The sequence below is a fragment of the Protopterus annectens genome, chromosome 1.part0 (genome assembly GCF_019279795.1).
Source record: "Protopterus annectens isolate FY-2018-M chromosome 1.part0, PAN1.0, whole genome shotgun sequence".
NCBI classification, from domain to species: Eukaryota; Metazoa; Chordata; order Ceratodontiformes; family Protopteridae; genus Protopterus; species Protopterus annectens.
Window position 1 is genome coordinate 1,870,080,648 of NC_056725.1, and position 24,834 is coordinate 1,870,105,481.

At 41.4% G+C, this 24,834-nt stretch overlaps 1 protein-coding gene across 1 annotated transcript in view; it reads left to right on the forward strand.

Annotated features, from left to right (window-relative positions):
• The first annotated feature begins 2,227 nt into the window (after nt 1-2,227).
• LOC122800481 (ciliogenesis and planar polarity effector 1-like) overlaps nt 2,228-24,834 on the forward strand; it is a 351,077-nt gene continuing 328,470 nt past the window's right edge. Inside the window, exon 1 of the mRNA XM_044069925.1 lies at nt 2,228-2,389. Coding sequence (XP_043925860.1) covers nt 2,277-2,389 — 113 coding nt within the window. The 5' untranslated portion in view covers nt 2,228-2,276. The remainder of the gene's footprint in view (nt 2,390-24,834) is intronic.

Here is a 24,834-nt window from a genome sequence, read left to right on the forward strand (position 1 = left end):
AATGCGAAATGCAGCAACTACTTCTCGCTGATCCCCCACCGGGGGAATCACCCAGGAATGCTCTGGCTCACAATTGGCCCACCGGTCTGCTTTATGCTTTCCCTCCGTTTCCCCTTCTCTCAAGGGTGATTCAGAAAGCCCAATCCTGGGGAAGCAGAATGATTCTGATTGCCCCACACTGGCCTCGTCAGGTATGGTTCCCCTTCCTTCAACCTTACATTGTGGACACTCCTTGGATTCTGGAACCCCTTCCAGATTTACTGACGCACATGTCGGGACAGTTCCACCCCTCTCTGAGGACACTCCAGTTGACAGCCTGGCTACTCCACTTCCATCGTTAGTCAGACGTCACAATTTTTCACCAGAAGTGGTCCATATATCATCGTCCTCTCATAAACCATCCACTAGAAAAATCTACTCTAGCAAATGGAAAAGGTTCTCTATCTGGGCTTATTCTAGAGGCATTGATCCCTACACGGCTCCAATTGATTTAATTCTGGAGTTTTTGTCTATGCTGTTCTATCAAGGGTCCGCATCAGCCACCATCAAAGTTCAGCTGGCGGCTATATCAAACTTCCACGTAGCTAATGAACCTAGCCTTATGGCACACAGACTATGTAAAACATTCCTTAAAGGTACCCTATTACTTCGTCCCCCAGTATCCCAACCTGTCATGCCCTGGGACCTCAGTTATGTTCTTCAAGCCGTTACTCTACCACCATTCGAGCCTGCAGCTACCTGTGAGTTAAAATTTTTAACATGGAAAACAGCATTTTTAACAGCAGTCACTTCAGCGAGGCGGGTCTCTGAAATTCAAGCCTTCACAATCAAACCCCCATATTTGATCTTCCATAAAGATAGGGTCTCACTTAGACCAAACCCATCATTCCTTCCCAAAGTGGCTTCTGTGTCTAATATGAATCAGTCTATTGCCGATCTTCTTCCCCAACTTTTCTAACAAGGCAGATTTCACCAATTGGATGTACATAGACAATTACGCTTCTATCTACACCGGACAAAAGATATCTGGAAATCTGACCAACTCTTCGTTTCCTTTTCAGAAAACCGTTTTGGTTCTCCGGTATCCAAGGTCACGCTCACTAGATGGATATCCAGCTGTATCTCCTTCATCTGTCAGACAGCAGGTAAAAATTTGCCTTTTCCAGTCAAAGCCCATTCCACAAGAGCGGTCTCCACATCCACAGCCTATCAAGCTAGATTGTCAATGGATGATATATGTGCTGCAGCCACTTGGGCTTCTCCTCACACATTTGTTTCTCATTACAAATTGGACGTGGTCTCCAGGGGCAGATCTTCCTTTGGCTCCACAGTTCTCAGGAGTATTTTCCTACGAGCCACCCAGGATGTAGGTGCTAGAGACGCTGTCCCACGGGTAAGAATGTAGGCGAGATAGGACTACATAACATCAAGAAGTTATGTACTCACCATAACGTTCGATGTATTTAGTCCATCTCGCCTCACATTCTTACTTACCCTCCCGCCTTCCCCCTGCCTGGAGGATTTGGAAGTTAGGTTGTCTCCAGCAGAGACCCTTTGAATAGCTTTTTGTTTGTATGGATGCGAGGTGTGCATGAATTAATTTTGTTGTTCGCAGCAAACTAGATCTGGGGATATGGAGCAGTGTACCATGGGATACCCTCTTAGCCCAGCCAATCAGAGACTTTTGAGCTAGTAAAATAGGCCGAGTCGGAGCCGATATTCGGCTCCGAACCCACGGGTAAGAATGTGAGGTGAGATAGAATCCATACATCGAACGTTATGGTGAGTACATAACTTCTTGTTTTACAGTGATTCACCTTCTGTAAGAAAAGTACAATTTTCACTGCCGCAGATGGGTAGGCTACTCGCATTCAGAGCCATACAAGGCTTGGGAGCCACACTTGCTTAATTATGTCCCTAGATTCCATTAAGATTTTGAGTAACAAGACATCTTGCTACTGCTTTTTGCTACTGAAGGATAATTTGGAGTGCAATGGATTCTTCAGAACTACACACAACTTCTCTTTCCTTAATCCTACTCATGTGCCATTATTTTTGCACACACCTCTTTCATCAAAGGCAATGATTTATATACTGGCTTCAGCTGAATATTAAAAAAATATATATTTTGTTTACTTTTATCATTGTTACTGATGTCATTAAACTGTGTATAACTTTGGATTAAGAAGTTAATATTTTTATTTTGCTGCTGCTGTTTCTGTAGATTGCTGTTGTCTGAGCATCATGAACATCGTGTCTTGGAGGCACTCGACCTGATGAATGAAATGTTAACAGAAACTGTGCAAATTCCAAACACTGAATTTATGTCCAGCACCCCCCAGATGTCACCTCGTAGTCCTCAAGGGCAAATCCTCTCCTCAGCTAGAGGGTAAAGAGTTTTCTATTCTTCAGTTTCATTTACATGGATTATAGGTTGGTTAACATGTTTTTTTTTTTTGTGTTCCTTAAAGTATTCCTTCTATTAAACATTAGTAGGATTTGGCTTATTTTTAAACTTTATCTGCTGCTAACAGCCTGTCAGATTTTCCATCAACATTGATTAGATTAGCATAGGCTTCTAAGAAGAGTCACCTACGTGTGATTGTTTCCTGACCTGTCTCATGTAAATGGCTAGAAAGAGGAGATTTATTCTCCACTATCCTGTCCATCTGCCACTTTTATTTTACTGGAAAGATATGTGCTACATCAGGTGCAGTAGGTTTTTCAGGCTCAGCCTGCAGTTTTCCCATTTCCTTTGTTTTGGCAGTGCAAAGCTATGATCATTAAAAAATAATATATGTAAAATCTGAAAAGAGGTATCAAACTTATTACTTGAAACTAGGCAGGATAATGCTAGGAGCAGGTTAATAGTAATAACATGCCAGGCATTAGAATGTTAGTAGCATAAACAATAACTCTTTAAACCAGATGTGTCCAACCTGCGGCCCTCAGACCTCTTCCATGCGGCCCCCGACCTCTAACTGCAACATCGATATACGCATGCCCCAAAACACTTTTTTGTTTTGTGCTTTTCATGTCCGTGACCTTTAACTCTGTCGGTATGCGCATGCACCAAAGCACCATTCTAGTTTTGATTTTTTTGCGCCAAAGAAGGATCTGTGTGTTCCCGCCGTTATTTTGTGCCAAAGAATCAGTGTGTGTTCTCGCCGAAGAGGGACTCGTGTATGGATTTTCCGTCATTGCCTTTTAAAGGGACAACACTTACCTGTGTTAATAGGTAAGTACAGAGGGAGTGAATGAGTGAGTACATGCATGAAAGCAGAATATTTGTGCTTGTGAAAGTAGAAGAAGAGTGTGTGTATGTGTGCATGACAGAGACAGAGAGAGACACATGCACAAAGAGGCTAATGACTATCAGTCTACCTACTGAACACTAATAAGTTAGCTCACAAATATATCGTACATTAAAAGTACACTTTCATTAAATTGTGGCTTTCCTGATGGAGAGAGTGTTGTATTGAATATGAAATCATACCTCTCAACTGTATGGATTTTCGCTTCATCTTTCAATTTGTGTCTTTTTCTTAGGAAATAAAATTAGTCATCCTAGGTAATACAGTTCCAGGGAGTAAGAATGAGACAGCAACCTAAGGTTAATGTGTCAGTAGTGGATTGACGTTGTGGTATTGTAGCATATAAAGTGGGTCTATATTAGATCACCGAATGATTAGGTAAGCGAACGGTGATTAATTGACCCCATGTAAGTGAAAGCTTACAAAACCAAACTGTCAGGTGGTTACTTCAGGAAGTGAGCTACGCTGTAGCAGTGAGAGTGAATGTGAGCCACAGCTGCTTATGGGTACTGATGTTCCCTTGGACAGAGTAACTGCAAAGGTAGAGGTGAGTAGTAGTGCCCCCCACACCCACCTACTTATATATATCAACTCCGAGACCGCACTACAGTGCCGAAAACAGCATAGTACCGAAGCGGCCAAGTGAATTCTTTCCCAGGGAAAGAATTTGCTTACATGCCGCTTCGATATTTTGCAGTTTCGGTTTTGTCAGTTCGACCAAGATGCATTCAGAAACATGCATCTTCGGTCTGCTGATAGGAACCCTATAAAGCTGAATTGTTTTTTTTTCTGACAAATAAAAAAGCACCCAGTACTGTTTTGTCATTGGTGGGTTCTAAGCTATAGCAGATTGGACAACAATAAGTATAGCTTTGGTGGATCATCAATACTGGCAAATCAGGTGGGCACAATGTCATTTTTTAAATGTTGGGGGTTTTAGTGTGTATGTGTGTGTTTGTGTGTTGGGAGGGCTGCAACTGTAGATGATTATTAAAGACAGAGACTTACGGACTGTGGAGAATGTTATTTGTTTCAAAACCTAATACTTGGATACTAGACATGCCAAAAGTAGATTTGTTAAGATTTAGCTTCTTGCCATTTGCAGTGAATGGATATTTACATTTAATGGACAATGCTAGCAGTATGAGTGTGATCTTGTAGGGATCTGGAGGATGCCAAGTCTACCACTGCTAATGTCTTGTAAAGTGACCTGGAAATTGAGATTGGGATGTTACTGAAAAAATACAGTAAGTGGGCTTAGAAATATAGTTTAATTAAACAAAGTGCACTTCCAGTGTGCAGGCCATAATTTAATTTATTTCAGGTAGCCCAGATCTTGGTAGATTGTATACCATTAGACTTGATTAGGGAGAGCTGTCATTCTGGGGAAATAAGCAGCCCTAGTTTCAGTGAAAGCTCTGTGGTTGTTTGCAGGTAGGAAGTTGCAGGATGTGGATGCAATGTGCTTTATTTATTATTTTTAATGTGTTTGTCATTTCAAAGCATGGTTTTCTTTGTTGCAAAAGAAGGCAGGATTGAATGAGCCATATAATGCTTAACTGACAATGATGGGATAGAAAGATTATAAGTGATGTATAATGTTTGCAGCTACAGTTGTTTCAGTGGTGTCTGTGATGCATAACTATTTTTGGGCCTGTGTCCCACTTTTATTTTTCTCTTTCTCCAGATTTCTTGCTCTAAGGTTGAGAGGTATGGTTCCATACTAAATCAGAAGAGTGTATTTACCTTGGAAGACTTTTCAGCATAATTATGAGAAACAGAGCTTTTTTAATATCTTTGCTTATTTCCAATATAAACTGCCATGTAACCTTGCAAATAACCTTCTTATTAAACTACTTTAATTCTTTTGGAATTGACAAGTATGCTTCATTGGTTCGGACGTAAGCATAGAGTGCTAATGTGACAGCTCAGTAAACTGTCAGTCTGTGAATAACTTCTGCACAAATTAAAATGTCTGAATGTCAAATGGCTTTAGATTGGAGGGAAGTTATATGTTTATTCCAGTATGTAGTATGATCTTAGAGAGTTTATAGATTTCTTATTGATTTACTTTTTGCTGAGCATTTGTTTGCTAATTTATTGATGGTCCTTTTGGTGGTGGGAAATTAGTTGGATGAGTCCATCTCTAATATGATTTTTTTTCCAGATATTGTTACTTCAAGGCAATTTCATTCAGTAAGTGTGTGTCATGTGATTACCGAGGTTGCCTATTTTAGAAGTAGGGGCTCCTTTTGTGTGTGTGTGTGTGTGTGTGTGTGTGTGTGTGTGTGTGTGTGTGTGTGTGTGTGTGTAAGAGAGAGAGATTTAATATGTATGAATATATTTTTGCAAATGGAATTCTTAGTTAAATAGGCCCCTCTTCTTGGGCAAGTAGACTTGAGTAACCAGTATTACATCTTAGCCATCCAGCTAGGAAAGTTTAGTATGTGGATTTTCCATCCGGTTTGATGAAGGCTATGCTACTTACTCAAGGAGTACATTTATGGCTATCCATTCATTTGTCGTGTTGCCGAACTACATTGTTTGATAATGAGAAGAACTTTTTTACAGAAGTTTGAAGTTTTTGTATCAAGAACCTGTCCATACAAAGTGGCTTGTTTATGTTGCAGTGAAGGCTGTGGTCTTTGTAGTGAGCATTTTAAGTATAACCAGTATTTCGGAGGTGGAGGAAGTCTCTTAAGGCAGGATCTTTCTTAGCCTGGAAAGCAAGCCAGAGATGAAATTTATAGGGGCCAGTGAGAGGCAGAAGAGAGCAAGAAGCTTTTTAGTTTGGATAACTAAGTGAACTTAGTCCTTTGACCTTTTTTGTCAGAAATGGTTGTAGTCTTTCTTTTGGCAGGGTGTTTCGCTGAGGCACATGACAAAAGGGGCTTTGCACTCAATAATGGCTCTTATAACGGAAGAATACATGGATGTTATGACCACCTTGTCCCTGGATGAGATACCCTTACTAATGAGGTGGGCCATGTAGAAAGCTTTCCGTACAACGGAGACAACATAATGGTCAAAAGTTAGGTTTTTATCAACCTGGGTGTCCAAGCACCTCACAACTGATTACACATTGTTATTAATGTGATAATTTGTGGGGACATCACTCTCCCCAAAGGGGATGATGATGCATTTTTGGCATTTAGCTTGAGGCCATGTTTCTGGCACCAGTCATTTATTTGGGTGAGACCCTCTTGTAGCTTATTTAGAATTGTTTTATTAAGTCAGTAATGTGAATTCTTTACTTTATTGCAAATGTATTGGCTTATTTTTGTGGATTATAGTATTGTAGGGCTGCTAATGTTGACATCTTACGTAGTTGGACTGCTGGAGTGGTTTTCCCACTGAGAAATGCTAGTGCTGTAGTTGAATATCTGTTTATTTGTAAATATATATTAACTAAGATATTAGAGTTAACTGTTAGATTAGAGAATTAGAATTAGAATTTTAAGGCAAATATTAGGCATTTATTACATTTATTAATTGTTCGAATGCACCTACAGTACAGCCAGGAGGTCGACTTTGGTCACCCACGGCAGCAAAAACTTTAACTATATGATATATTTTGTATGCGGCCCCAAGACAATTTCTGTTCACTCAATGCTGCCCTGGCAAGCCAAAAGGTTGGACAACCCTGCTTTAAACAGTTTACCCTACCTGATTTTTTTCACTTATTTTGTTTTTCTCATTCTTTGTCTTGGGTTAATTAATTCCTGAATTTGATAAATGCTTCTATATTTACTGCTGGAACATAAACAAATTTTCCAGTTTTGTAAAGAGTTGTACAACTTTTTAATAATTATTTCTTTACTTGTAGACTGATTTCTGAGCTACCAAAGGAGATATGATATAATTTAATTTCAGGTGAAAGAGATGCACTCAAGCAGTTTTGGCATAATAAGAGCGTTAGATACATCAGAGAAGAAAAGAGGTTTAGTTGTGACAGTCATTGGGTCATTAAACAGTGGTAATCTTTACCAAGGCATTATCTTGCAAGATGTACACTTAACTTATTAAAGGAGAACCATACCCACAGATTGAAAAAACATGAATTGAAGTAGGATGTTCATTTGTCAGCAACACTTTAGCGGGAGTTTGAGTCCCGGACGGAGGCAGGGGGGCAGGAGTGGCAGCGACCACAGGCTGTGGTGGAGCCACGGGAGCAGCAGAGGTAGCGGAGGCCGAAGCCGAGTCCGGGGGTAAAAGTCCCGCCAGGACCAGCTTCGACCTCCGCTCTTTCAGTGCCCTGGGGTTGAACGCTGCACAGATGGTACAGCCTGAGGTAAGATGTTCAACCCCAAGGCACCAAACGCACTGAGTGTGGCCATCAGCCGGAGAGAGCTTATGGCCACACTCGGTACATTTGGAAAATATGGCTTTTGGGGCCTCAGCCATTTTTTTTTTTTTTTTTTTTTTTTTTTTTTTTTTAAGAAAAAACTAACAACTACACACACACACAGGCCCCAAAAGAAAAGCAATACACACTCATAGACTAACGACCAGCGAAGGGAAGGGTAACTAATTAAAGAACAAAAAATAAGGAGCCTAACACTTACACACTTTTACCTGATTAATTTTAACTAAAAAAGAAAAAAATTCTGACAGGAAAGTTAGATACAAGTAGTAAAATTTTCACTTAGCTGACGAGCTCAAAAGGATCCAGCCATCCACAAGCGCGGCAAACTAGATCTGAGGTCATGGAGGGTTAGCAGGGGATTATGGGTGAAGGGAGGAGCTAGGAGCTCGGATCCATTAGCTTGAAACAAGTTGCCGGCTCGGATCCGTAACCACAGGTTGCAGACAAATGAACTACCTACTCAGATGGAACGTTATGGTGAGTACATAACTTCTAATTTCTTTCATCATATATTGATGTTTCCTACATTTTAACACCACTTTTGGAGAGACTGTACTTGTTTTATTTATATATATATATATATATATATATATATATATATATATATATATATATATACATATTTAAATGTAATTCCAGAGTCTGCCGACATTGTGTCTGGCATCTTGATTTTTTAGTCATCCTGTATGTATCTCACTATGCAGTGTTTTGCTTTAAAATATTATACGTCATAGCTCCTAAGCTCCTGTCAGTGCATTAATTTTACCTGAGTTTTCACATATGCCCTTCTTTCTTTTATTCGGTTAGGTTTAATTACCATTTCTTGCTTTTTAATGACTACTTAAAAGACAAACAGGGATAATCACACAGAACAGTATTCTTAGTGCCTGTTACTTATTTTTCTTTCTAAAGTGGACACTTTTCATTCTTTTGTTATTCCTGAGTTGTTCATAGGTTCATACTAGGCTATCTGCCCTAGGGCATTTATAAGCCTAGCCAGAATGTGTTTGGCTTTCACCACCCATTTTAAATTTATTTTGCTATGCCCTTTTTCGAGGTTAGTATACTGTGCCTCTGTCTAACAGTGACACAGAAGTGATACCCAGGGTAAACCTACGATCTCCCATCCACTCATCAAGATTCCTCTTGAAGAGAGTCAATGAGGGACTCTGCCTAACCTGGACTGGGATTTTATTCCAGAGTGAAGGGAGCCTCTGGGTTATGAATCTGTCCCTCCAGCATGTCCTATTTATTTCAGTGCTGAGGTTCAAGTCTCTCAAGCGCGTAGCTCGATGGGATTTGGATTTTCTGAGGTGCAGCATGTCCATTAATTTCGGGTTGGACATGGCTTTATACGTCAGGCACAGATCGCCCCTGAACAGGTGGTATGCCACTGAGTAGAGCTGGAGTTTCTTTAACCGGGCAGCATATGGCATCTGTTTGAGCCCTTTGATCCTCTTGGTGAGGTACTTTTGGGGTCTTTCCAGTTGCTGCAGGTGTCTGGTAAGGTACATCCCAAAAGGGGCATTGTACTCAATTATGGGCCTGATGAGGCATGAGTAAAGAGGCACGATGACCTCCCCTGATCTAGATGTGAATCCCTTCATGATTAGGTGGGCTATATAAAATGTTTTTCTAACCACTTTGGCCACGTGGTTGTCAAATGAGAGATTGCAATCAACTTGGGTCCCCAGGTACCTAATTACTTCTTCTGTACTTAATGGATTACCACCTATGTGGTAATTTGTGGGCACTTTGTTTTTGCCAAAGGGGATGACTATACACTTTTTGGCATTTAGCTTGAGGCCATGGCTCTGGCACCAGTTGTCTGTTTCTATGAGGCCCTTTTGGAGGATGCTTGTGTCGGCTGGAGAGTCGATTATGGTGCCCAGTTTGCAGTCATCTGCGAACTTGGTCAGCCACAGTCCTTCCGTGTTGGCCTGTACGTCCGAGAAATATATACCGAACAAGAGAGGTCCCAGGACTGAGCCTTGTGGGACACCACTTGTAACTGGTTTGGAGTCTGACATGGCTCCAGCAATTCTAACCATGTGGGTTCTGTCCTTGAGCCAGTTTGCAATCCATCTAGTGACATAGGGGTTTATATTTAAGCTGGTGAGCTTATCTATAATGCCCGAGTGGGGTATTGTATCGAAGGCTTTTGCGAGGTCCAGGTAGGCTGTGTGGACCACCTTCCCCTCGTCAATGGCCTTGGTGACTGTTTCAAAGAAATCAACCAGGTTTAAGAGGCATGATCTGCCCTTAACAAAGCCGAACTGGGTAGGATCCAGTGTCTGTAGGTCCCCAATATCTTTATTTATGAGGTCCATGATGATCCTTTCCATAGCCTTGCAGACCAAGCAAGTCAGGCTTATGGGGCGATAGTTTCCAGGATCCGTTGAGGCACCACCTTTATGGAGAGGGACCACTGTTGCTGTATGCCACACTTTGGGCACATATCCTGTAGTAAGGCTGAGATTGAACAGTAGTTTTATGTTTGGGTTTAGCTCTTCTTGGAGTTCATGTAGGACGCAGCCCGGGACACCGTCTGGTCCCATTGATGCTGTGTTTTTTGCTTTGGAGCGGGCGGCTCTTACCAGAGCATCTGAGATGTCAGGGGGGCAGCACTCTGCTGGGATAGATATTTGCCCTTTTGGTGAGGGGGGGAGTTTGCGCTGAACCTGTCAGCTAGGATGTTGGCAATGTCTGTGGGTTCGGTGTATTTTTTGTCATTTTGGACTAATTCTGAGCATATCTGGGGATTACCACCCAGGTTCCTAACATAACTAAAGAAAGCCTTGTGATTATCCTTAGTGTCCTGTGCAATTTTTCTCTTGAAGCTGGCCTTACACAATTTTATGAGTGCCCGTAGTTTTTTGCTAATACTGATCAGTGATGCCTTCCCTTTTTGGGATTTTGCTCTATCATTTAGTAGCTTCCTCCTTCTATTGTATAGTTTGTTCATGGCTGGGGTCCACCAGACAGGACGTCTGCCTTTGGAGAATTGGATCTTGGTTTTATTTGGGATCGCATGATCCATGCATTCCTGAAGGTGTTCATAGAATGCGTTTATAAAGGATTCTGCGGTCTGGGCCATATTTTCCACAGGCCCGGGGGCTTTGAAGGATTCCACCTCGGTTTTGAGGAGTGTGAAATTTGCTTTAGAGAAGTTTTTCACTGTGGTTTTCTGGGCAGGGGGTGGGGTCGGGATGTGAATATCCAGTGAGATTAGTTTATGGTCTGATCTTACCAGTGAGGGATACACTTCTGGTCTGGAGCATAGAGTAGTAGTAGAGTTGTGGTCCGTAAACTCAACTCCCTCCCCCTAAACACCTCCCCTTCGTATCTATCAAAGTGGCTAAAGTAATTTGAGCTGTTTGCTGTTGTGATTGATAGCTCACAGCAGGAGAAAAAGTTCATGTACTGTTGCCTTGTACCATCCACTTACTTGCAGTGGGACACTTATTTTTGCTGCACCATAGCCTGCTTTTGTCTTCAAATTTTAATCCTTACTACCTGGTGCCAGCGCCATGGTGTAAAGCTAAATGCCAAAAAATGTATAGTCATACCCTTTGGCAAAATCAATGTGCCCACAAAATACCACATAGGCGGAAACCCATTAAGTACAGAGAAAGTTATTAGGGACCTGGGGACCCAAGTTGATAGCAATCTCTCCTTTGAAAACCACATTACCAAAGTGGTTAAAAAGACCTTCTACATAGCCCACCTCATCACGAAGGGTTTCACATCTAGATCAAGAGAGGTAATCGTGCCCCTTTATTCATCCCTCATCAGGCCCATCATAGAATACAATGCCCCTTTTGTGGTGTACCTTACCCGACACCTGCAGCAACTAGAAAGACCCCAAAAGTATCTCACCAAGAGGATCAAGGGTCTCAAACAGATGCCATATGCTGCTCGGTTAAAAAAACTCCAGCTCTACTCAGTTGCATACCGCCTACTTCGAGGCGATCTATGCCTGACATACAAAGCTATGTCAAATCCAGAATTAATGGACATGCTCCACCTCAGTAAATCTAAATCCCTTAAAGCCACACGCTCGAGGGACTTGAACCTCAGCACAGAAATAAATAGAACTTGCTGGAGGGACAGGTTCATAACCCAGAGGTTCCCTTCGCTCTGGAATTCAGTTCATGTGAGGCAGAGCACCTCACTGAATCTCTTCAAGAAGAATCTCGATAGGTGGATGGGGGATCGTAGGTTTGTCCCAGGGATTACTCCCGTGTCACTATTAGACAGAGGCACAGTAAACTAAACCTTAAAAAGGGCACAGTATACTCAAATCAAGGGGTGGCGTAAGCCATACAGAATCGGGCTAGGCTTATAATTGCCCCAGGGCAGATAGCCTAGTATGAACCTATGAACCTACTAATTGGTAACACATTGTTTGGAAAACAGGACGAGCCTTTGGTCAACACGTGACCTAGGCAAAAGGTCTCCATAGCACTCCCCCTTACACCATCCTGTGCCCCCATTTTACATCATCCAGATTACTGGAAAAGTGCCCCTGCTAGAGCGGCGGCCTAGGCGAACGCCTAGTTAGCATCTGCCTAAGGCCGGCTGTGTTTATAAACCTTCCAACTTCATTTTAAAGGGATTCCTGAGAAAGCAAAATTCTTAAGTAATTGTATCTCAAAGGTTGAAAAAAAATAAAACATTTTGTTTTTACATAGCACTATGATGCACTAAAATAAGACATGTTATGTTGTCCTATCTCACCTTCATTCTTACAATGATAGGTTTGGAACCGATCCTCGGCTCCAACTCGGCTGAATACTTAGCTGAAAGTCTCAAACCTGGCTCATGGCAAGAAGGTATCCCACAATCCAGTGATGTAATTCGCCAGATCTCGTTTGCCGCTTTACGAGGTTGGATGCGCTCATCTTGGCCATGGCTAAGTTGTGATATTTTTTTTACCTTTGTCAAAACTTGCTATTTTTGCATATATTTAGCTTTATTATTACTAGGTTTAACTCGTTGTGTCTCTTTGCTGCTTCTTGTTAAATAGTGATAGTTTTTTCCCCTTTAGCATGGCTTTTGCCGTCACTTTCTAGGTCCCTTTGGTATCCCGTGTAGTTGTTCTTGTTCATTGTTAGTGTCTCTTATAGTTCGTTTAAGTTAGAGAGCTATACGCCCGTTTACATTAGAGGGCTTGTACTGTTTATTGTTTTGTGTGGAAAATAGAACTTTTTTAGTTAGAAGTTCTATTTTTCTTTCCCTGGTTGTTGCTCCTTGTGTTGTCCTGTAATAACCTTTAGTTTAGCTTTAGCATATTAGTCTTAGCTAATATTTTTTGTTGTTGTGGTTTTGCTATTGCTGTTAAGGTCTTATTTGGAAAATGTGTAAAGACCAAAAAGAGAGAGAGAGAACATAAGCCTTCGGGCTTTAAAAAATGTCAAAAGTGCTCGCAAAAAATGTCCATCACAGATTGACATGTTGTTTGTGTTTACTGCCTTGGTGCTAGTCATCTCCAAGAAGACTGCACCATCTGTCATTCTTTTAGTGCTAGAGTTCTTCAGGAAAGAAGAAACAAGTTGATTCTAAAAGCATTCTTAAAGCCTTCTTTTGAGAAAGCCATTCATAGCTGTTCCTCCTCTTCTTCGTCTCCTTCTTCAAAAAAGGATAAATCTCATAAAAGACAATCTCCAGCAACATCGGCTCAGTTAGAGCCGCCAGTCAAACTCCCAAAAATTTCAAAGGCCACTACTTCCTCAGCTCCACAGTCCTCGGAGCCATCGGAAGTCCTTTTGGTTGATAGGCCTGGTACTTCGGCTCCAAAGCCTTCAGAGCAACAGGATACCTCCACTCAGAGCTGGCCCATTGAGATTTCGCCAGTTTCTCTGACTTTGAGATGGCCAGTCCTCCATAGGTCTCGATCTCCTTCCCTGTCTTCCAGGTCTACAAGAAGCTTATCAGATGATGATTTGGAACGGGTGGTGCGTAGACTCCTCAAGTCACCAGTGCTAACTAAATTATTCTCGGCTCCCAACCATTTAGTTTCGGAGCCTGCTGTACCCACTGTTGTTCCTCCTCCGAGCCAAGCTGGTCCTTCGGAGCCGGCGTACTCGGTACCGCTTACTGTGGACCTGTTGGTTCCGGGACCCCCTTTGGTATTCACAGAGCCGGCATATGCTCCGACTCTTTCGACGCCGTCCGGTGAGTCTAGGAGCCGAGGGACCCTTGTCGGCCCTGGGGGGATTCTCAGCCCCGATCCTCTTTGGTGCTGAGCTTACCCCTCGGAGCATCAGCTCAGCTCCCACATCAGCCTCGGGTCCGATATTGTTGGCTTTGTTGCCTTCCCCTGTCTCCTCGGAGCCTAGGGAGTCTTCGGAGCTGGCGAGTTCCGCCTTTGAGCTGATGAGCATGTTGTGTCTACCCATTCAGCACCTCAGAGGGATACCAGTACTCATCCTCCCAAGGCATCAGCTACTGTCTCAGCACCACCCATTCCTCAAGACAGCAGAAATCCAGAGCCTCAGGATCCCCCATTGGGCGAACCCTTCTCATCGCAGGCCTCCCCAGAATATCCTTCTAAGGAGCCACCTCAGAAGAGAACCTGGAAGATGAAGCATGTTGACTCCCCAGATAAGTCCATCACTTCAGACACTGACCTTGATGAGTCGGAGGGGTCCCCACAGTCCTCTGATGATATCTCATTTGCAGATATTCTAGAGATCCTCAAGCAAAGAGGTGGCTGGCAGACCACCACCCGTTCTGATGAGACTCAGTGTACCTGAAGGCTTTTGGGTCTCAACCTTCAGCCTCCTGGGTGTCTCTGCCTTTCAATAAACTAATGGACCTGGTTAGTCGAAAGGCATGGAAGTCACCCGGCACTACGGAACCCATCCCTCGGAGGCCAAAGAAATTTTTGTCAGCTCCTTTGGGCAAGGAATTTCTAACAAAGGGAGTTACTCGTAGATGCTATGGTGTTGGCAGCATCCACCAAGAAGGAACTTGCAGAGACTTCCTCATCTGTTCATCATCCGAATAAAGACTCTTGAACGATGGACAGATACGGGAAGCGCATCTTTTCTTTAGCGACTTTCTCACTTTGATTGCTGAACTACTTATTCCATTTCACGAGGCTACAAAGAGATGATCTGAAAGAGTTAGGAGATACTCTACAAGGTTCATTAGCTGCAGGGGTGAATGAGAAGGTCTCCTTCCAGCTGTCTACCTGAAATTCCATTGTCAACTCCTCCATGAGGCTCATATCATATGCAGCATATGGAGCAAGCAGGGCAGCGGGTTCTGGAGTTTCCCTTAGGAGACACTCCTTGATGCGCTTGTGCAATTTTGCAGACCCCTTTAAGTCTACCTTTACTAATGCCCCTTTTGAAAGTTCCTCACTCTTTGGACCCAAACTAAAAGACACTCTAACCCGGTGCGAGCAGGAAGGGAAAACTCTCTCTGCTGTTGGAGTACGTTTTTCTGTACCTTCAAGACCTTATCCTAAAGGTCAGAAGAGCAGAAAGATGTGGTTCAAAAGATCCCAGAGATCTTTCTAAGATACACAGGGTGATACCTTCTCCAAGGGCAGAGGGGGAGGTAATAATGGTAGACGTGCCCCAGAGGCAAGAGGGAGCCTGCAAAACCCGGGTGACCATGATTCCTTTTGCAGACTCCCTTATCAGCACTCGTGAAAAGAGGCCCGACTGCTCTACTCTGGAGGCAGTCGGGGGACATTTATCAATGTACCCAGAAGCCTGGCAAAATATCACAAATTGGGTACTAAACATAATATTCAGAGGATACTTCATCCCCTTTTCCAAACCTGTCCCACAGACCAAATCACTCCCAGATGTTCCACCCAATCTAAGTGAACAGGCACCTCTAGAGCTTCAGAAGTTGCTCCACAAGAAAGTCATCCAAGAAGTCCCTGGAGACCAAATGGGATTCGGAACATACACAAGATTATTTTTAGTGCCAAAAAGAACAGGAGACTGGTGGCCCATATTAGACCTAAGCAAGTTAAATGAATCTGTCAAGAAGTCAAAGTTCCGAATGGTGACACTGCAGTCTATACTTCCCTTTTTAGGGAAAGACAACTGGATGTGCTTGATAGACCTTCAGGATGCTTACTACAACATAAAAATGGACAGGACATCAAGAAGGTACTTGCGCTTCTGTCTGGGAGCCAGCCATTACCATTTCAGAGCTCTGCCCTTTGGTCTCACTACAGCCTCCAGAGTGTTCACCAAATGTATGGCAGTAGTCATGGCTCACTTGAGACGTCTAGGATTCCGTGTATTTTCCCATCTAGACAACTGGCTCCTATCTGCCACCACCAAGTATCTACTTCTACAAGCCAGGGACCTAACTTTGGACATATGCAATCAACTGGGCATTACAGTAAGTTTTCAAAAATCTGCCTTGTTGCCTTGTCAACATATTAGATTCACAGACGCAGATCTAGACACTTCATCTATGGTAGCACGTCTTCCAACAGTTATAGCACTCAAACAGCAGATACTTCACGTCCTTACCAAGAACAAAGTGAAAGCAAAGATAATTCTATGCTTATTAGGAACAATGGCCTCCACGATTACACTGGTTCCTCTTGCCAGAATACACATGAGGATTCTTCAATGGCTATTATTCTCCCAATGGTCACTTCAAGAGCTTCCAATGTCTCATCTGATCAGAATAACGGAATCTTGCAAGAACGACTTGAGATGGTAGATACACTCCACTCATGTGACAATGGGCAGACCCTTTGTTCCACTTCAACCAATAGCTACAGTGACCATGGATGCTTCCCAGATAGGGTGGGGGAGACATTATCTGGGAAGAACAATCCAAGGTACATGGCAGGAACATAAGGCTCACTTGCATGTAAATGTTCTAGAGATGAGAGCAGTGCTTCTTGCATTGCAAGCACTTCAAGACTCTTTCCCTCTAGGGACTACTCCGATCCACTCAGACAATATGTCTGTGGTTTGGTACATAAACAAGCAGAGGGGAACCAGATATTACCCCCTTTGTCGAGAAGCCCTAAGAGTATGGTAATGGGCAGTTTCTTCCCAGCACTTTCTAATCACAACGCACATTTCGGGGGAAGTCCATCGTGATAGCGGACAAGCTGAGCAGAGCAATCCTAATGCCTCATGAGTGGTCTCTCAATCAAAATGTGGTGAAAATGATTTTCCAAACATGGGAACAGCCTTGCTGAGATCTCTTTGCCACTCCCATGAATGCCAAGTGCAGCAACTAGTTTACCCTAATTCCCCCTCTGGGGGAGACACCGAGAGACGCTCTTGCTCACGATTGGCCCTCGGGACTTCTATATGCCTTTCCACCATTTCCTCTCAGACACAAAGTTATTCAGAAAGCACAAAGCTCGGGAAGCAGGATAATTCTCATTGCCCCTTACTGACCTCGCCAAGTTTGGTTCCCCTTCCTTTGGCCTCACCTTCAGGAAAAGCCTTGGATTCTGGACCCAGTGCCAGATCTGCTGACTCATATGTCAGGGGAGCTTCATCCTTCTCTTCACACCCTAAAACTGACAGCTTGGCTCTCCACTTCCTAGTTTAGTCAGGGTTCATAATTTCACTCCTACGGTTCGACATATCTTAATGTCCTCCCATAAATCTTCCACTAGAAAGCTGTATTCTAGTAAATAGAAGAGGTTTTCCCTTTGGGCTCAAGACAAGAACATTGATCCTTTCCCTGCACCTATTCATTCTCTTTTGGAATTTTTGGCGGAACTGTTTCAACAAGGCTCAGCTGCAGCAACCATCAAGATTCAACCCATATTGGTGATAATACTTCCAGCTTAATGTCACACAGGTTGTGTAGTGCCTTCTTAAAAGGTGCTTCCTTATTAAGACCTCCCTTTAACCCTTTACTCCTTGGGATCTAAATTTTGTTTTGTCTCATCTCACGTTACCTCCCTTCGAGCCCTCTTTGTCTTCAGACCTCAAGTTCCTTTCATGGAAGACCTTGTTTCCAGTGACTATAACTTCTGCTGGAAGGGTGTCAGAATTGCAAGCTCTTTCTATTAAACCACCATATTTGATTTTTCATAAGGATAGGGTATCCTTACGTACAAACCCATCCTTTCTACCTAAAGTCTCTTCTCCAAACAACATAAACCAATCCATAGAGCTTCCAGTGTTCTTTCCTAACCATAGCAACAAGGCAGAGTACAAATTACATCAACTGGACATGTATAGACAACTCAGATTTTATTTGCATAGAACCAAAGGCTTCAGAAAATCTGACCAATTATTTGTATCCTTCTCTGATCCAAAAAAAGGATCCTCAGTTTCAAAAACTACTCTCTCAAATTGTATAACTTTCATCTATAATTCAAATCACAAAAATTTACCTTTCAAAGTGAAGCCTCATTCCACTAGAGCAATGGCTATGTCATCTGCCTTTCAAGACAGAATTCCCATAGATAATATCTGTGAAGCAGCTACTTGGTCTACTCCACATACTTTTATCACTCATTACAAAGTGGATTTGGCCTCCAAGGACAGGGCATCCTTTGGTTCCACAGTGCTTAAAGGTGTATTCCCGTGAGCCACCCAGGGTAAAGGTGCTAGGGACGCTGTCCCATCATTGTAAGAATGAAGGCGAGATAGGACAACATAACATAAAGACGTTATGTACTCACCATAACGTTTCATGTTTGTTGTCCAGCTCGCCGTTCATTCTTACGAGCCCTCCCTCCTTCCCCCTGCCAAAGACTCCTTGTGGACCTGGTAGATTTCCACTACCTTCAGGAGTTCTTTGTCTCAGCTTATTTCTCCTTCCAGTACATGTAGTATACACTTAGATATATATTTATATGTATATGTTTATTAGATATGGATATATTGTTCAGTATTAGCAGCAAACAAGATCTGGGGAGTTACACCACTGCATTGTGGGATACCTTCTTCCCACGAGCCAGGTTTGAGACTTTCAGCTAAGTATTTGGCCGAGTCGGAGCCGGCGAGATGGACAACAAGCATGGAACGTTATGGTGAGTACATAACTTATTTTTTTTTGCATCAACTTACATTTTCTAAACAATAGTAATACAAGTGTAAACTATCACATTATTGCCTTTAACACTAAGTTAATAATGTGATAATTTATACTTGCATTACTATTGTGAGGGACAGGTCAAAAGTAAGATTAGAAAAAATCTTGAGCATTCTGGAAAATCAGGGACATTTGAGATGCATGGTCTTGGACCATTTACCTGTTACTGTACTGTGATCTGTATTTCCTCCTTGTAATTTGTCTTTTGCAACTGGAGGATTCATCTGTGTTGTCTGCAATAATTTTCTTAAACCAGTACATCATTCTTAATGTATCTTCTCAGATTTATTTTTCACACACTGTAACTCAGTATGCAGCCCCCCTTCACGGTTTGTTTCTGATTGCAGTCATTTCAGTTTTTCATTCCTCTATATAAATCCATCCCGCATATTACTGTTTATTGTATTTATGTAAATATGTTTTTTCCTTCTGTTTTTAATTCTAAGATACCACTATTGGTGTTTCTTAAAGTTACCATGTTACTTACTAGAATGAAAGTAAAGTTGCTTATTAAAAAGACATCCAGGTTCATATCCCTGGATCAGACAATAGATGAAAGATCATGCACTGACTAGGTAAATACTGCCTTGCTTGGATAGAATCCACTACTTATCAGCCTTCATTGCCTCCTGTATGACGACAAATCCTACCTGTACTATGACAGTGCTAAATACTGAATTCACAAAAGCCCACTCCCGGAATGGCTATCTTACCCAAGGTTACTATTATACATTTCATGCCATTGAATTTGAAGCCGTGACTCTGACACCAGTTATTAGTTTGTATCAGGCCGTCTTGGAGAGTATCCATGTCTTTGAAGGGCTTTTATGAATGTGTCTAGTTTGCAATCGCCTGTGAAACTTGGTCAGCCAGCAGTTAGTAACATTAGACTTTACTTCAGAGAAGATGATGCCAAAAAGCAGCCACCCCAGCATCAAGAACCTGCTGACTCTGCTAGTGACTGACCTTTTTTCCAGACTCCTTGGGACTTATCTGTAAGCCAGCTGACTGTCTAGTGGTTGACATACGAGTTTGCACCTAATCTCATGAGCTTGTCTATAGTGCTCGAGTGGGGCATGATGTAGAATGCCTTGGCAGGTCAAGATAATTCATATGCATCATTTTGTCCTCATCCATTACTTTGATGACTTTCTTAAAGTCCACCAAGTTGAGCAGGTATGACCTGCCCTTGACTAAATCAAACTTGGTTAGGTCCAGTGTCTGAAGGTTTTCAGTGTCATTATTTATCATATCCATGATAATTTTTTCTATGGCTTTACATACGAGACTTGTCAGACTTATAAGTCAGTAATTACCCTGGTCTATAGATGGTTTGCCTTGTGCAGAGGGGTAACAGCTACAGTCCTACATTCATTTTGCATAAAGTCTCTTTGGAGGCTATGGTTAAATAATCATTCTAGTCGGTTCTTCAGGTCCTGCTTCCTGCTATCTAGCAGGAATATTGGGATATTATTAGGGCCCATTGATGCAGTGTTTTTGGCCTTTGAGAGATTATTGAGAACCTATTCCCTAGTGATAGCTATAGCTGGAGTTACTTCCTGAGAGGTGTCAAGGGGAGAAAGCAGGATAAAGTTGGAGCGGACTTTATTGGCCAGTAGGTTTGCTATATCTTCTGGCTCATTGTAGGTAGCTTAATTTACAATTAGTTTAGCGTATTATTGTGTAGTGCTTTGAGTTTGTTGATCTAGATAAAGAATGCCTTGAGATTGTCCTTAGACTAGGAGGCTACTTTAACATCATTAAATTTTGCCAGAGTGTCACTTAATAGTAGGCAGTTTACCTTGGAGTAATTTCTGAAAGTTCTAGATCTGGCTAGTGTCCCAGGTTTTATTTTAAAGGCGACAGCTTCATGGTCTAACCTGATCTGTGTGGATGTTACACTCTGTGTGTATGTTGGGGGTTTGAAACCTTCACCCCATGTTCATTAGGGCTAGGTAGAGTATCTTTGCTCCCCTAGTAGGCATATGGACTGGCTAGAATGTTTGGGCCTGTGAGTTTGGGATTGTGTAGGATTCCCAATTTATAGTGCTGTGGTTGAAGTTCCCTATGAATATGTATGAATATGATATTGGGGTGACTAAAGAATTAGTCTAGTACATTTAATTACCTCACTGCTTATACACATACAAGCCATCTCACCAATCCTGGCTAGAGGGAGGCAACTTGGCTCACTGCTTTGGCTGCTTGATTGAGAAGTTGTGTATACAAATACATTTATTGGTAACCTTACTACAGAAACCATTACCACAACTTGCAACCAAGGCCTACCCCCCCCTGCAAAAGATGTAGGTCCAGAGCATTGAACTGCACTGTTACAGCCATACTGCAGCCCCTCCCAAAAAATGTATAGACCATGACCTCACACTGCAATATATTATATATTTTGCCCTATCATACTGATTGCCTTTTGCTTACAGTACAAGGGCAGAGTGGTTGTTTTACTTCACTTACAAGGCAGTCTGTGACAAGCCTCAGTGTCATATTATGGCAGCCAGTCCCAGAGATGTCCATTCACATAGGCTTTCGGCACAAAGCATCAGTGCAGCATCACAGCAGGCAGATTACTATCCTAGTGAGACTAACCTGGTCAACAAAGACTAAATAAATAACATAACACATCACCCCTCTGTCCTTTCCACCTCTCTGCTGCTCTCAAAGAATTACTGAAGTTTTACCCAGTTTAAAAACTAATGTAAATATTTTGCCATTACACTGTGTTTACTAGAATGTACATATACATTCTAATCTGAAATACTTGTGTTATTGCTTGCATTACATATCTGTCTTTTTTGCTTATGAAATCTTTTGAATTTCATTCGGGCTCTTCCCGGACTTGGTCCGTGCTAATCAATGCACTACATCAGTGAACAAATATTATAGACACATACACACAATGTGCGTTTATTATATATATTTTATATAAGGCTTATAATAAATCAGTCTCTACCCATAATTACAAACCTGTAATATATTGCATACAAAATACTAAACAATGTACCACACAAAGTGGCAACACAGTTACCTCAGTATTATTATAGTGAAATATAATCAGCAAAATAAAATGTAGAAACATTAAAAACACCTAAATTAGACCAATAACAAAAATGTGTAACAACCACTAGTTTATGGAAACACTGCAGCAGTGGTTCAGTCCAGCATCCAACCAACAAGTAAATGGTTGTAGCACGTGGTTAACACACTCAGTATTACACTACATAGACACACAGTGGGGTCATGAAGGTGCTAATAGAGGTGTAAATAAACAGCAGAAGGCATGTGCGTACATTTACAAAATTAACAAAGGCACAACAGAAATCAAAAGCCTAGTCAGTTAGCATCAGTGGCGGCTGGTGACGTCAAATCAAAGGGGGGCTGCAGGAGACAGCTGAATGGGTGTGGTCAATGGGAAGGGGTGTGACCAACTAGAAAGGGGGGGAGCTATGCTCAAAACCACAAATCTAACTAAATACACTGCCCTGGGTGCCAAACCGTCATTATGAGAGTCCAATCAAGACAAAATGAAGTGTAGAAGAATAAAAATATTTCAATGCATTGGCTGCATGACAGCTTACTTAATATCTAGATGGAAACAAAAAGGTTGTGAGGCATGAAAAAATAAATTACTTTTTAAATACATTAATGGAATGCCAGTCAAAATCAAGTATAAGAAAAACAAGCAGCACTCAACTCAAACCACTTCTTGCACTGCAGTTCTAATTATAATTTATATTCAACTTTATTAAAGTGCCAAGTAAGATGCTGAAAGTAGAAATCTCTGATGCCCCCACTTGTAAAAATGTTTCTTATCCAAAAAAAGACCTGCTAGCTGACAACTATCTACTTGTTTCATGGGGAAAACATGATCAAAGTAAAAAATGAAAAGCAAACAAGAAATAATCTCAAGATACATTGCTTAAAAGGATTACTGTACAGGTTATGGACCACACGATTGGCATTCTGTTTAGTTTACGGGTGAAGCCTGCAGAGATGACTGGAAGTCTCCAAGTGTAATGAGCTTCTTAAAATAATGTAATTCTGTCCTTTATTACGAATACTGTCATATGCATTTCAATACCCAAGGCTTATACATTATCTAGTTAAGTATTCTCTACATGGCAACAACAGAAAGGCTTTCAATGTTGGCAGTTCTTTAACAGTATGCTTATTAAAGCTTACTTGCATGATCTCAGCCAAGCTTACCTGATGGTCATTAAAGTATTGCTACTTAAACACAGAGCAACAGGCACTTTGAGTAATAAGCATAAATCAACAGTACAAAAAATATGACAGAAACCAGACCATTCTGCAAAAATCAAGGACAGATGAAAAGCCGCTCTAGTACTTGTGTCTACCTTGGATGGGGGGGATACTCTGCTCATTTACACTGCATAACTACTCCTTGCCTTGCTTCGACACATCCAGAGTCACTACATGGGGGAGTGGGGTGCAACAAGTATGTCACAATTTGAAATGTCTCTGGCTGACTGTGATGGCCCTGACACATTTGTCATACCTCTCAACCTCAGAGCAAGAAATCTGGACAAAGCCATACAAAGAAGTGGGAAAAAGGCCCAAAAATAAGGACAATTTTTAAATATTGCTCTTATAAACTTAGAAAGATAATAGAATAAGTCTTGCATTAGTATGAATTTTCTGAATGGTATGAAATCTGAAACTCAAATGTCTGTCATTATTTTCTAACTTCAGTCTTTAATGATTTGTCACTAATTTGCCAAAAAAAACCCCACAATTTTATGAAAAATGGACCAAAATGTAATGTAAAAATATAAGATAGCCACACAATATAGCTGGGAACCTGTCAAAGAAGGGACACTTTAATATTAGTACTGCTAACTTGAGCAGCTGACAAAATAAAATAATCTACATGCATTTCTGAAATAAAAGTAATCTGTAACTCTGATTATTACAGTTATTTCTTAATTGTAAACCCTCCATGTTTTCTTCCAAAATTACTATTTTGCGGAGGGATTATTAGGGGGAAGAGCAACATTTTGAGCCAAAATCAGGGACAGTTGAGAGGTTTGGCTATGCCTAATTCTATAAAGCAATTTATTTGCATGTACCTCTCAACCTATTAATGCAATAAATCTGGACAAGGCCAAATATATTGGGGAAACATATAAACAGTACTAAAAATTGCTCTTGTATAAACTGAGACAGTTGATAGAACAACAGGTCTTACTTTAGCATGCATTTTTCTGAAGGTTATGAAGTCTGAAACTCAGTGTGTCATTATTTAGTGACTTAATTCCTAAATGATTTTCCAGAAAACCACAAATTTTATGAGGAACAAACCAAAAATAAGAAGCAAAAATCTATTCATTCTTTGAAAATCTGGACAGTTGGGAGGTATAGTTCAGCTGGGGCTGTCTTTAAGCTTACCGCCCTTCCCCCTCACAAAATCATGGTCGAATGGAGCCTCCCCCTGCAGCCATTCCAGTGATCCATTACTTGGCTATTTCACTCCATTTACCATAAACACGAATGTGCATACTGATTTACTTCTATGATGATTTGGACTTCATTTGAAAGTTTTATTTTGCATTTTACAGCACAAACACTAAGACATCTGCTAAACAAACTTAGCATTAAAACTTCTCTGCCCTTGAAGTTTACATTCATTGAAACAGCATTGAAACCCACATTCAAAGAAAATACATTTTGCCAGTGGCAGATAAAGATTAATTCTGGGCTGTTTTCAAATCATAGCCCCCTTGCATATGAAACATACATGTGCTCTTTGATACACCTTCCTATTGTTTTGAACATTTTTCCAGTAAACTATGAAACAAAACGCATGCACCCATAATGACAAAACTGCCCAGTTCAGAACATTTCCATCATAAAAGTCTACTCAAACTTCTACAGTCCACCATTATCAGTAAATATGCACAATTCTACAGTCCACCATTATCAGTAAATATGCACAATCTCTGAAGAAGTAAAAAAGTCATCTAAATAATTCCACATTAAATAAATTTGTAACTAATGAAGAGGTTGCTGCTAGCAAACACCTTTATATTTCATGGTTTCATCGAAAAATAGTGTCTGATGCCC